This window comes from Pseudophryne corroboree, chromosome 1 (assembly GCF_028390025.1).
Source record: "Pseudophryne corroboree isolate aPseCor3 chromosome 1, aPseCor3.hap2, whole genome shotgun sequence".
In the NCBI taxonomy this organism is placed as follows: Eukaryota; Metazoa; Chordata; class Amphibia; order Anura; family Myobatrachidae; genus Pseudophryne; species Pseudophryne corroboree.
Genome location: NC_086444.1, coordinates 1,118,423,907 through 1,118,438,690, shown reverse-complemented (window position 1 = coordinate 1,118,438,690; position 14,784 = coordinate 1,118,423,907). Strand labels below are relative to the sequence as shown.

At 44.9% G+C, this 14,784-nt stretch overlaps 1 protein-coding gene across 1 annotated transcript in view; it reads left to right on the top strand.

Moving 5' to 3' along the window:
- The window catches only part of SMIM14 (small integral membrane protein 14), a 101,233-nt gene extending 87,767 nt beyond the window's left edge, over positions 1-13,466 (top strand). Inside the window, exons 4-5 of the mRNA XM_063922802.1 lie at positions 7,934-8,082; positions 12,951-13,466. Coding sequence (XP_063778872.1) covers positions 7,934-8,082; positions 12,951-12,989 — 188 coding nt within the window. The 3' untranslated portion in view covers positions 12,990-13,466. The remainder of the gene's footprint in view (positions 1-7,933; positions 8,083-12,950) is intronic.
- The last annotated feature ends 1,318 nt before the right edge of the window (positions 13,467-14,784 follow it).

The following is a 14,784-nucleotide window of genomic DNA, read 5'->3' as shown; positions in this document are numbered from 1 at the left end:
CCTTCCCAATTCCAACATCGCCCATCTTCAGTCTGTACTACATTTTGCTGTTCACTTCCGCAGCTGACCCACCACCCTCCAATTGCCAAACTGGCTCCAGAATCAAGTACAAATCTCCATTTCCTCAAACATTTTTAAACCATAACTTCTAGCTACACTCCCTTCCATCTCCCACCACTCCACTCTGCTAATGACCGTCTCACTACTAAAAATGGCCATCAATGGGTCTCCTGTCAATGGTGAAATTGGTGATTTACATTGATGGCATCAGACAATCAATGGTTTACACCATCAACAGCCAAGGGTGGAGGCGCCTGGAATGCGGGCCAATCAGGGAACGGCAGGGCTTCGCATGTCACAGCTGGGTGCAGGGCTAAGTTCAGTGCTTCCAGCAACAGGGGAGAGGAAAAAACCATCACCAGGCTCTCTGCCATCAATGGTGGAGAAACCTCAAATCTCTGCCGCTGATGGTTGTTAGCCGTTGATGGCCATGCCTACTACTACCATGCAGGTTACCTCTTCAATCTCCCACCTCCAGGTCTTTGCGAATGCTGATCCTGACCTGTTTAACATACAGTACACCCACATCCTGTTAGATTAAAACTCACCACTTCAGTAAAGCCTACCAGCCCTCCTAACTCCTAGCCTTTGCTGCCATCTCTGCTCGGTGCCCCTCAACCCTCACCCACCCCATGTATGTCTCCTCCTCCCTCTAAGATGTAAGGTCTCATGAGCAGTGCTCTGTTCCCTTGTGTCTTCCTTCAGTGTACCGCTGTCTCAATCTTCCTGAGCACTGGCCTATCTCACAGGGGTGCCAAAAGGGGTGTGGCCTCATGGGGTGGGGTGTAGTCTTATGGGAAGGTACGTGATCTTCGGACGTGGTCTTGCAACCTGACCCCTGTTTTCATCACTCTGGGGGTCCTGGAGCTGTTGGGCTGCCCCTGTGACAGGAGCCGAGTGCTACATGTAATGTTACAGTGCAGCACCAGGCTCCTGTCACTGATGAGGATCCAGCATTTTGGTGTCAACCCTCGGCGGGTGACACCTGGGAGTGACGCCACTTTTCTCTGTTTGCCCTTTTGTACAGCACTGCGGACCATTTATGGCACCTTACAAATAAACCTACATAATATAATTCCTTCATTATTTTTAACTCGCATCTGCTGGGATTATGGCCCTCATTCCGAGTTGTTCGCTCGCAAGCTGCTTTTAGCAGCATTGCACACGCTAAGCCGCCGCCTACTGGGAGTGAATCTTAGCTTAGCAAAATTGCGAACGAAAGATTCGCAATATTGCGAAAATATTTATCTGTGCAGTTTCTGAGTAGCTCGAGACTTACTCTTCCAGTGCGATCAGTTCAGTGCTTGTCGTTCCTGGTTTGACGTCACAAACACACCCAGCGTTCGCCCAGACACTCCCCCATTTCTCCAGCCACTCCAGCGTTTTTCCCAGAAACTGTAGCGTTTTTTCACACACTCCCATAAAACGGCCAGTTTCCGCCCAGAAACACCCACTTCCTGTCAATCACACTACGATCACCAGAGCGAAGAAAAAACCTCGTAATGCCGCGAGTAAAATACCAAACTTCTTAGCAAATTTACTTGGCGCAGTCGCAGTGCGAACATTGCGCATGCGCAATTAGCGGAAAATCGCTGCGATGCGAAGAAAATGACCGAGCGAACAACTCGGAATGAGGGCCTATGTTCTGTAAATATATTTGTATTGTGTTAGTGACCTTCCTGCTGCAACTCTGACCCATTGTTGGGGCAGATACAGTATAATAATGGTCTGTGTAACATTACCTGTAGCGCCTATATTAGTCACTCTCCAGTACGTAGGTATGATCAGGAATGTGACTATTTCCCCAGAATGAAGGTCAGACCAGCCATACTGGTTTACACGCCTCATTACTGTATATAGTTTATTTTGTTTGTTTTCTCTCTTAATAAGACTTTTATTCTAGGAATTTGTACCAGAGAATTTTCCTTTTGTAAACTTGTGAGAAGGAAGACTGTATATTAGTTGGTCGTATGCACAGCCCAAAGGCTAGAGAACGCTCTGCTGCCCTTCCCTTACTTACAAAATCTTGTTTTACTGCAGTTTTTGTTTTTTTGGGGTGGGGGTGGGGTGAGGGTTAATTGAATTACCCCCTGATTTTTATTGTGTCCGTATTCACACTAAGACACACAAGAGCCAGAATAAGTTCCCAGATCCATGTTTTTTCGCAATCACGGCCACAAAAACACAGCATTTATTAGGGATTTTTTTTCTCCTGCATCCGGGCAGGTGATACAAAATGCGCTATCGGAGATAATTGAATTACACCCCGAGGATCACTTAGCTTCATTAATTTACCATGGGTAATTGAATTCCCTCCTAAATATCTATTTGGCTGTTTCAAAAGGATTATAGAACTAGAAAAAAATACTATCTGCACTGGAAATATTCTCTTCAGTACTTATTTTGAACATCCCTTAGATTTCATTGTGGATACAGTATGTAGACAAAAGTGATTGGACAACCTCCGCTCCAAGCGCAAGTGAAATGGTATGCTCCTGCAGCAGACACGTGTTCGTGAAGGTAGAAAACAGGTAGAGGGGCACGGACTAGATCATTTGCTAATGAAATCGCTTGCCGGAAGGCACTAACAGAGTTTGAACAGGGGATCATTGTAGGCTGCGCAAATTGTGGGGCTCGGGACTGACAAAATAGACAGGGCCCCTCCTTCCCAAAAACAAGATTCTGCTGCACTGCTCCACCCCATGTGATGTCATACATTGGGACATTACATATAGGTGGAGTATTGTGGATCTGCAGGAATGGTTAAAAGAGAGCTGATGTACAGATAAGGCTTGTTATAAGAAGTCCCCCCTGCGCATCAGCCCACTGTTGATTCACAGACTGGTGCAGCTCAACAGGTATTGGCGGCAGGAGCCAGGGGTGGGTCCCCCTCTCTGTAAGGGCCCGGGACACCAGTCACCACAGTCGTCTCCCCCCCCCCCCCCCCCCCCCCCCGATAGCTGCCCTGAAGCTGCGCAATGCCATGTTTCCAGGGAGATGCTGGACTGGTAAACATAAATTTAGGTAACCCAGATGGACTGGCCAGCGTAGAGTCCAGATCTTAACCCCAATGAGAACCACTGGGACGAATTGGAGCGACCGGTTTGTTCTAGGCACTGCTCGACCTTCTTCAGTATCGCAGTTGGTCACTGTACTTAATGCGCAATGGCAAAACATACCGCCTGCTGTTGTCCAGGAACTTGTGGACCGTTTCCCAAGAAGAGTGTCTGCAGTAATCACTACACGTGGGGGACCTACAAAGTACTGACATCAATAAAATCTCGTAGATCTATTTGCTGCAAATTTATGCATAAAAAAAAATCAAGAAAAAGGAATTGTCCAATTCACTGGTTCCCCAACTTTTAAGGCATCGTAACAGGCTTTAAGGTTATCAATGCTTGAGCACTGATGCTTACATCAAAGTTACTCAACCTCTGTGCCCAAGCATGCATATCCTTAAAACCTGGACTGTTAGGGTGCCTTGAGGACCGAATTTTGGAACCATTGCTCTAATTGTAGTGCACTTTTAATTTAAACCTAACATTTATTATGGTATTCTCATACATATACCACAAGTGGCTAATCTGTACCCAGCCACTGAAGGCTGCTCATCTATAAAGAATGAGTCCTGTGTACACCCTCAGACTCTTTATTGTCTATTCGTTCCATTAGATGTTTTCCTTACATCCATTTACGGGGGAGATGTATGTTATACATTGTTGGCTCTGGTAACCTATTTCTGGCATCTCTGTAGTAGATTTCAATTAAAGATTTCAAGACGTCTCTCACTGTATCTATTACATTAGGGACTATGAATTTGACATCCGATAAGAAGCACTAGGCCCATCTAGTGTGACCCTTTTTTAACTCAAGCCCTATTAGATCCTTAGTTTCTTTGTAAATATATCCTTATGTCTATCCTAAGCATGTTTAAATGGTCTACTGTATTAGCCTTTACTACATCTCATCTAATGGGAGGATATTCCACTTTACATATGAAGTGTTTGTGGATTGGGTTGGGGGTGAGAATCCTGAATGGATAGACATAACTGAGACAAGGGATCACTCATATGTAAATGTTTGTGTTAGTGCATTGAGAGACTCCTTGAAATGCCTAATTGACTTGTACTAAAGGGATACCAGAGAGAGCTTATCGCATCTCATTGGATGTGTAAAGCACTCCCCATAGGAATGGGTGTTAGGAATACATCTACTTAAACAATTAGACAAAAGATGAACACAGGATTTCTTCTTTAGAGCTTCAGGAGACTGAATGTAGTTTGTGTGTGGATTCATCTGCTACAGGTGATATATTGGAGAAGAGATATGGATCATTTACTGAATGAATCAGTAGGTACATTTGGGTGAGGGGACCCTGATATAATCTGTCTCTGATGTATAATCCAGGGCGGAATACTTAATGATAAATAAATACAAGATAGACAAGAGTAACCAACCTAGTACCTAGACAGTGTCCCCAGACTACTACTGTAAAGACATCAAATCCAGACTCTGTACCCAATGCTTCAATATTATAATTATCAGGATTTCTATTGATGCATTTCCTGAAAAAAGATACTATAACTTCAGTGACGTTAAACATTCGCATCATGACTAATATATAGACTGTGAATGGAACAAGGGTCACATGACTGGTGAATAGATCCACTGAGAACGTCTACAGAAGTAAACCCAATACCGCTCACATTAAGTTTTACACACCTTTTCATTCCTTTACCGCACATTGTAATGTGTTATTTCACTATACTTGTAAAAAAAGACAAAATCTAAAGAAATATACGAACTAAGGGGTATATGCAATTGCGGTCGAATTCCCGAAATTGTCGAAAATCAAGACTTTTTCGCCCCAAAAAAAAATCGACAATGCAATTCAGTACTTTCCGTCAAAAAAACGGACTTTCAAAATTCGACTTTTTGAAATTCGACATTTGTCAAATTCGACATTTCTGCAATGGTACAAATGCAGCAATTCGCCAAAAGTATATTCAATTGAAGTTTGGAAATTCGACAACAGTGCTTTTAGACAGTAAATTCGTCATTTTCAATCCGCCACACTTTGGTGGGGGAATCTAATAAAAAAAATTTAAAACATGTTTTTTTTGGTGTTTTTTTTATTGGTAATAGCATATCTATTTATATTAGAAGGGATTAGGTACTTGGTTTGTCTATTTTGGAGGCACAAGTATTATTTATATATTTTTAAAAATATATATATATTTTTTTTAAATGGAATGGTAAAATCCCGGAAAAAAAATGGCGTGGGGTCCCCCCTCCAAAGCATAACCAGCCTCTGGCTCTTCGAGCCGGTCCTGGTTCTAAAAATCCGGGGGGAATCCCCCGTATTTTTAAAACCAGCACCGGGCTCTGCGCCTGGTGCTGGTGCAAAAAATACGGGGGACAAAAAGAGTAGGGGTCCCCCGTATTTTTTACACCAGCATCGGGCTCCACTAGCTGGACAGATAATGCCACAGCCGGGGGTCACTTTTATACAGCGCCCTGCGGCCGTGGCATTAAATATCCAACTAGTCACCCCTGGCCGGGGTACCCTGGGGGAGTGGGAACCCCTTCAATCAAGGGGTCCCCTCCCAGCCACCCAAGGGCCAGGGGTGAAGCCCGAGGCTGTCCCCCCCCCCCCCCCCCCATCCAAGGGCTGCGGATGGGGGGCTGACAGCCTTTGGAAAAATGAAAGAATATTGTTTTTTCCAGTAGTACTACAAGTCCCAGCAAGCCTCCCCCGCAAGCTGGTACTTGGAGAACCACAAGTACCAGCATGCGGGAGAAAAACGGGCCCGCTGGTACCTGTAGTTCTACTGAAAAAAAAAACCCAAATAAAAAGGACACGCACACCGTGAAAGTACAACTTTATTTCACACCTGCCAACACACACATACCTATGTTGACACGACGTTCGGTCCACTTGTCCAAGTAGAATCCGGGGTACCTGTGAATAAAATTATACTCACCTCAATCCAGTGTCCAGGTTATAATCCACGTACTTGGCAAAAAAAAAAAACGAACACCCGGACCAACAGGGGTCCCATGTTTACACATGGGACCCCTTTCCACGAATGCCGGGACCCCACGTGACTGCTGTCACAGAAGGTCCCTTCAGCCAATCAGGAAGCGCTACTTCGTGGCACTCACCTAATTGGCTGTATGCGCGTCTGCTGTCAGACAGCGCATCGCACAGCTCCCTCCATTATTTTCAATGGTTGGAACTTTGCGGGTAGCGGTGGGGTTACCCGCGGTCAGCCGCTGACCGCGGGTGACCTCACCGCTGACGCAAAGTTCCCACCATTGAATATAATGGAGAGGCTTTGCAATGCGCTGTCTGACAGCAGACTCGCATACAGCCAATCAGGTGAGTGCCACGAAGTAGCGCTTCCTGATTGGCTGAAGGGACCTTCTGTGACAGCAGTCACGTGGGGTCCCGGCATTCGTGGAAAGGGGTCCCATGTGTAAACATGGGACCCCTTTCAGTCCGTTTGGTCCGGGTGTTCGTTTTTTTTTTTTTTTGCCAAGTACGTGGATTATAACCTGGACACTGGATTGAGGTGAGTATAATTTTATTCACAGGTACCCCGGATCGTCGGCGACATTGCAGACGTGGCAGTCGGCGGGTCAACATAGGTAAGTATGTATGTGTCGGCATGTATGAAATAAACTTTTACTTTCACGGTGTGTGTCTCCTGTTTTTATTTGGGTATTTTTTCCCGGTAGAACTACAGGTACCAGCGGGCCCGTTTTTCTCCCGCATGCTGGTACTTGTGGTTCTCCAAGTACCAGCTTGCGGGGGAGGCTTGCTGGGACTTGTAGTACTACTGGAAAAAACAAAATTCTTTCATTTTTCCAAAGGCTATCAGCCCCCCTTCCGCAGCCCTTGGATGGGGGGGGACAGCCTCGGGCTTCACCCCTGGCCCTTGGGTGGCTGGGGGGGGGGACCCCTTGATTGAAGGGGTCCCCACTCCCCCAGGGTACCCCGGCCAGGGGTGACTAGTTGGATATTTAATGCCACGGCCGCAGGGCGCTGTATAAAAGTGACCCCCGGCTGTGGCATTATCTGTGCAGCTAGTGGAGCCCGATGCTGGTGTAAAAAACACGGGGGACCCCTACTCTTTTTGTCCCCCGTATTTTTTGCACCAGCACCAGGCGCAGAGCCCGGTGCTGGTTTTAAAAATACGGGGGATCCCATGACATTTTTCCCCCCCGGATTTTTAGAACCAGGACCGGCTCGAAGAGCCCGAGGCTGGTTATGCTTTGGAGGGGGGACCCCACGCAATTTTTTTTCGTTTTTTTCCCATTTTTTAAAAATCGGAACAAAATCCGTCAAATCGGACGTTTTTCGTCAGTGGGACTGTCAAATCCGTTTTTTATTGAATATGGTCAATTTCGGCACCCACTTGCCGAAATTAGACGGTCGAATTGTGTCGAATTAAAAAACGGCCGAAAAATTGCTGCGATTCGCCGCTAATTGCATATACCCCTAAGAAAAGTTGTATTGATTCTTAGTGCACTGGAATCAGACTGTGCCTTTTACTGCTTTTTGCATAAATCCAATAGGAATTAGTACAGTCTTGCAACTGTTCATGAAATGACTGCCTCTGCATTGAACTGGGTTATTGAGTATAACACATACAGTATATTTGTTGGATATCCTTTCCCATAATATCAAAGCCCAACAGATAAATGTAATATCCTGTGAGATGCAGGCATTGGTGAATTTCAAGCGGCTATCATTCAAAAATAAAAATCAACCTGGTTTTGCCTTTTAAATGATGGCCCCTTTAAAACAAGACCTGGCTTAATAATATATAGAATTTGGGAATGTGGCAACATCTCTTGTACTCCCCAGTGCCGGGACCCAATTCCTCTGGCGATGGTGGCGTTAGCATTGCAATGATCGCCATGGCCTGGCTCGTCATCGGTTTCATGTTATACCTGCTCAGACCCAGAAGTCTTCGGAGACCCAGGGCAATTGGAAAACCTGCCAGTCCACACAATGTGAGTGTTACATTGGTCTCACTTTAATCAGGCTAATTCATGTCCATCTTCTATTTGTGATGCAGCAGTCTTAGCATTGTGTTGTCACATACATTGCAGTTCCTGCCTAGTTCCAGTGACGAATGTACATGTTTTCCTTCTTCCAGCAAAGTTCTAAAGGATTGTCTGTTCACTTTGTCCTGTGCTGGAAGCACAATACACAACTTGCACGCAACAAAGTCATCTTTTTCTGAAAGACTGAGGGGTCTATTTACTAAGCCTTGGAGAAAGAGAAAGTTCCAGCCAATCGGCTCCTATCTGCCATGTTACAGGCTGTGATTGAAAAATGACAGGAGCTGATTGGTCGGTACTTTATCTCTCTCTACTTTATCCCTCTCCACGGCTTAGCAAATAGACCCCTGAGTCTAGTACGTACATGTCATTGGAATTTCTTTTTGTAATCATGTTGAGAGTTTTATTTTTGTAACTAATTTGCTATCTCTTATTTATCTGGAAGATGACCCACATGATCATATGTAACACAATGTCACGTAGGGACTCATTCTGAATGGTGATGCAGACGCAGCCGTCCTTGCTTCTTTTGTAGCAGTTTTGTCTGCACCTGCAGGTATGCCATTCCCTGGTGTACATCCGAATGTGGAAGGACTGAGACACCCACTCACAGCGTTTATATACCCTGCATTACCGCCTGGTGCGTCTTAAGGTCGCACCTTAGAAACTTAAACCAGCTGTATGGCAGGAGCAGTTTCTCAGCCTGAGTATGTCCTGCTATATGAGCGGCTATGCGTCTCTGTATGTAACTGCTTTCAGCTTACGTCTGATCAGCCACCTCCCTATTACCTCCCAGTCACTGTCCTGGGATGCCCTTACATTTCTACTACTGTGTTCTGTACGTACAAAATCAGGACTTAAAACACATGTACAATAGGGGGAAAAATGACCCATTTACGTGAATATTGGCCGAGGGTAAAGGTCAGGCCCAACGCGTGATACTGGTTACTGTGATTTAGCAGAGAAAGATATGACTGGAGAGTGTAAAGCCCCGTACACACTGGGGAGATGTGTGCTGAGCGATCTAGCACAGACCACTCAGCACACATCTCTCCCCCACGCTCAGCACACAGCACGATGTGGGCGGCCGCTCATTTCACCCATGCCAAATCTAGAGTCAACGATAGCAACGCGCAGGGCTAGTCATCGCTATAGCTGTGGGCATACACACGGAGAGATCCGGGCTTTAAGGTGGGACCAGGATGTAATGACCAAGTATTGAATTTCTTTTTGTCTTTTTTTTGCAGTCTATATGAGGCCTGGCCAACCTGTGGCTCTTCAGCTGTTGTGAAGCTACGCAGCATGCCCTGCCACAGTTTTAACATTGCCTAATAGCAAAACTGTGTCAAGGAATGCTGGGTTGTGTAGTTTCATAACAGTTGGAGAGCCGCAGGTTGGCCAGGTGTGGTCTATATCATCTATGCAACAGTTTGTCCCAAATGTTTCACTTTTCCTGTATGACAAAAATGACAATCTTGGACTGCAGCAGAAGAGGTTAAAGCCTAGAGCCAATTTAGAGCAGGGGCATCACTTACCCTGATGACACCCGGGGCCGGATGTAATGCAGTACGATCTGGCCAGAGGTGCTGGTTCATGGCCGAATGTGGACTTTTTGTAAAGTGGCAATCATTTATAAGGCAAGTTCGGCCAGGAACCCGCACCTCCAGCCAACTCGGACTTTGTTACATATGGCCCCCGATACGGCTTTGAACGATATTTTCAAGCGCTGTTAAGAGGGGCGTGGCTTGGTGGGAGCGGACGTGGCTACGAGTCTCAAACCCGTTTGAGCGCTGTGAAGAGGGCCGGGGGATGCTGGCTGCCCCGGATACTGTTTGTCTGCACTGCTGGTTCCTACACAGTGACAGCAGCCGGGTGCTTCACCTAACGTTACATTGCAGCACACTGACATTTTGGTCTCATCCCTCTGGGGAAAATTTGGGCCTGACTTTGCATTAGCAGTTTGCGGATGAGCAAGGATGGACCTGTAGACTTGTGTCTCCTCCTCTTAAGATATGTGCAACCTTAGAGCTTGCCAGCTGATACAACTGAAGCAAAAACGCGACAGTCATCATCACGATTCACACTCGTTGATGCAACATGTATAACTTGCAGTTAACATACTATTTTAAAACCCATATCATTGAAACATGAGAAGCATTATTGTGATACCCAGAGGTGGATTTAGACCTCATGGGGTCCTAACAAAGACACCGATTTGGGTCCCTCTTCCCTCAAATAATCCATAGCGCTATATTTTCAAGCGGGTATATGCCTCTTACATTATTTGTTGTTTTTCATCCTTATATTCTATTACAGTATATTACTGCCCCCCCCCCCCCCCCCCCCACCTTCACTGATTGCATTATGTCCACTTACCGACTGCATTTTATATCAGCATTTTATAATTATCCATTATTACTCTCTTCAGTCAGTGTGATTGTATTGATTTATATATCTGTGATCCACTGATTGTAGCAGTCAGGCCTACATTGCCTATACACAGTAGTACTAAAAATAGAGTATAATAGCATATTGATATATTATCAGTCAGTGCCTCACATGCACAATACTGCAGGACTGTAGACACAGGCGTGCGCTGGATCCAGCATCCAACAGCAGTCTCGTCACTGGCAGCCTGTCAGGAGTATTCAGCGCTGTGACATATTCGGCGGAGGTCACAGTCCACCAGAAATGCCCTCCATACTTATTGGCAGGCCCCCTGAGACCCACAGGGTCCTAAGCTGCCCCCTTGATTGCCTTGTGGTAAATCTTCCTCTGGTGATACCCCCAAAACTGGGCATCACTTAACGGAGGCGGCACAAGGAGAGAGAAGGGGCACATGCCTCAGCAATAGGAGATATATTGTGAAATTATATTTGATGACTGATTTGATGAGAGAGAGGGGCGCAGTGATACAGTTCTGTGTGATTTGCCCTGTCAAAAAGAGGGGCGGAGTGATACAGCTATGTGTGATTTGCATACCCGCCAACATTTTACACACAAATATCGGTACAAATTAGAAAAGGGGCGTGGCCACGTGTAAAGGCTTTTCCTATACTTTCAATGGAAGCTTGGAGTGCCAAAAATTGGTACAGACCATAAAAAAAGGTACTGTACCTGCCAAAAAATGTACAGATGGAGGGTATGGATTTGCCCTGTCAAAGAATGACAGGCAGAGTGATACAGTTCCTTGTGAATTGCCCTGTCTGAGAAAGAGGGGCGGAGTGATACAGCTCTGTGTGATTTGCCTTGTCGGAGAAAGAGGAATGGGATGAGATACAGTGGGAGTGCTGTGGTAATTCCTGTCAGTGAGGAGACATGGCAGCTGTGCTGTGAGCCACTCTGCTGAGAGGACGGAGTATATTCTGTTGTCTGCGCCAGTATCTGTAGATCCCAGAGCCGAGGCAGAACTGGAGCTAAGGGTGTCTATTTACTAAAGTTTTGGACAGATATAGCTTGGATGGCGATAAAGTACCAGCCAATCAGCTCCTAACTGTAATGTTACAGACTGTTTTTGAAAAATTACGGTTTTGAGCTGGTTGGCTGGCACCCCAAGGTCTTCCTCAGCTGCTCACAGGGTTTCCTGGAGAGTAACTTCGAGAGGGGCAGCATCATAGAGGTATCCGGAGGGTCCCATCCTAAATGGGATCAGGTCTGTACCAAAGTACAGCACCACTGACAGCGCGCTATTCTGCACACTAACCATTGCTGGAAACAGAAAGCTTACCTATTCTGATTGAACAAACCTACCCGAAACGCCAGACCAAAGGACAGTGTTACATTAAGCCATCCCAGATGTACTTCACTCGCACGTTATCTCACCTGATTCCACTACATGTAACTCTCTAAATACAGATTCAAGCTGTGCACATGTGCAAAGTGGGGGTCATTCAGACCTGATCACTCGCTAGCATTTTTTTGCTGCGATCAGGTCAGAACTGCGCATACGTGTGCACCGCAATGCGCAGGTGCGTCGCACGGGTACAAAGCGTATTGTCGCTATGCAATGGGTTTTATGAAGAATCCATTCGCACAGCCAATCGCAAGAAGATTGACAGGAAGAAAGCGTTTGTGGGTGGCAACTGACCGTTTTCAGGGAGTGGTTGGAAAAACGCAGGCGTGTCCAAGCGTTTGCAGGGCGGGTGTCTGACGTCAATTCCGGGCCCGGACAGGCTGAAGTGATCGTAGCGGCTGAGTAAGTTCTGGGCAACTCAGAAACTGCACAAAGTTTTTTTTTGTACCGCTCGGCTGCACATGTGATCGCACACTTGCACAGCTAAAATACACTCCCCGGTGGGCGGCGACTATGCGAACGCAGGACTGCAAAAACCAGCTAGTGAGCGATCAGGTCTGAATGACCCCAGTGTCTTTTACCTTTCACAAATGCACATAGGTGCGACTATAGGGCCTTACTGCATGTGAAGAGTACATCATTAATTCCCCCCATGGCCGTAACTGTGTGGAGTTTGTATATTCTCCCCGTACTTGCGTGGGTTTCCTCTGGGTACTCCAGTTTCCTCCCACAATCCAAAAATATACCTGTAGGTTAATTGAATCTCAACAAAAATTAACCTGTGTGTGTGTGTGTGTGTGTGTGTGTGTGTGTGTGTGTGTGTGTGTGTGTGTGTGTGTGTGTGTGTGTGTGTGTGTGTGTGTGTGTACATGTGGTAAGGAATATAGAGTGTAAGCTCCACTGGAGCAGGGACTGATGGGAATGGCCAAATATTCTCTGTAAAGCGCTGTGGAATATGTGTGCGCTATACAAATAACTGGTAATAAATAAATAATAACTAATTAATTGTCTTTTTTCTTTGTAGGATCGAGGCCATGAACCACCAGCGCCTCCAGTAGATTAGCCTCCAGTGATACCTAAAATGCTACAGTTTTGCACGACCAAATGGATACAGAATGGCCAGACTACTCTAAAATTGATAATTATACTTTTGCTCCTTTCCGATGAGGCTGACAACAACTGAACGGCATCCTGAGATCCACATCCTTGCGTCAGTGATATAGGGTCTTTGTGCCGGAGCATCTTATTGGTTCCACTCATTCCTGCGATACTTATGCTCTTTGCTTGCAGACCTAGGCAGTAGACAACACTGTAAATTTCCTTTTCACTTCTACCTTTGTCTGGACTTGCATTAAGGCTGAAAGTCTTCAGACACATTAGACAATGTATTTTGTCATATATTTACTTGGTACTAAGATTGGATCTGCAGATGTTTATCGTAATGTGAACCTGACACCTCAGTGTGAGTTTTCATACTGTTGGGTACAAAGAAACATTCCTTCAGTTATTACAACAATAAAAAGATAATATGTCACAGTAATCATGCAGCGCCAATCATTTTGTACTGATGTAGTCAGGTTGCCATGGAATTTTCCATTTATTTTTTAGCATCTATCTATCTATCTATCGATCTATCTATCTATCTATCTATCTATCTATCTATCTATCTACACAATAAAAAGAGTGCGCTAAAACATTATACGCTGATTGAATTCTTATCCCTATGGGAACTTTCATTGCAGCAACCAGGAAGGGAGACGTCTCCCTTCCTGGTTGCTGCATTTAAAATGTTTGCTGGTCTAGATGATCAAAAGTACAATCTAGTGTATGTGACTGGATTCTAATACATATCACCGGCTCTCTACACAATTCAGTTTATCAAATTGTGTGACTGTTATATACAATTCTGTAACCATTGATTATGAACTTTTATTAAACTGCTTCAATTCTTGTTGGCTGATCTATTCTCTTGGTGAGAGGGTATTTCTATAGGCCCCAATAGGGAAGTTCCCAAAGGGATAAGAATTCAAGAGAATCTTTGAATACGAATCCTGAATTGAACATTTCACAATCAGCATATAATGTTTTAGCGCACTCTGTTTTTATTGTGTATGTCTGTTTTTTAAGTTCCTACTAACAGGGGATCTTTCAGTTGGGCTGCTAACTTTCAGCGAGTAAAGGGCATATCTTTCTCTTTTTTTCTATATAGATTTTTTTTTTACGTATACTTGTCTTCCTAAATGTTATCATAGTTATATTTATAGTTTATGGTTGATAGAACTTATGGCACCCATTTTTTGCTATGCATTTATCAGCAGTTCTGCCAGCAGAATACAAATGCGGGTTTTACCTGCAGCCTTGTCCCACATTTTAGGTGAAAACGGTTTACATTCAGACGTGTAGTGGACTATAGTTTACAAAGGGTGTTTAATCTGTAATCAGATTTCCTTTCCTTTCTGTTACATAAGAATCTTGGTTTGCTACTTCGTAACATGGATGAACTTGAAAATATTATACCTAGAAACTATACACCAGTGCGATTAATCTTCTGCAAATACCGTGCGCTAAAGTGCCAAATCTGTTGGCCAACCTATGAAGCATGCTTAAATGTTCTAATGCACGGTGGACTGTACTGTATGTGCCACAAGGAGATAGGCCACAGCTGAAGACGCTACTTATACATTATCACAGAAACTCAGAGGCGTTTCCCACGGCGGCATACGTAAAAGGGAGAATTACATTTAATATACATTTGCATTCATTTTGTTTGGAATGTTTTATTATGTTCTAATTGTTAAAACCGTTGCATTGCCTATCTTGTATGAACATCATACAATTACCCAAGTATCAATGCATTA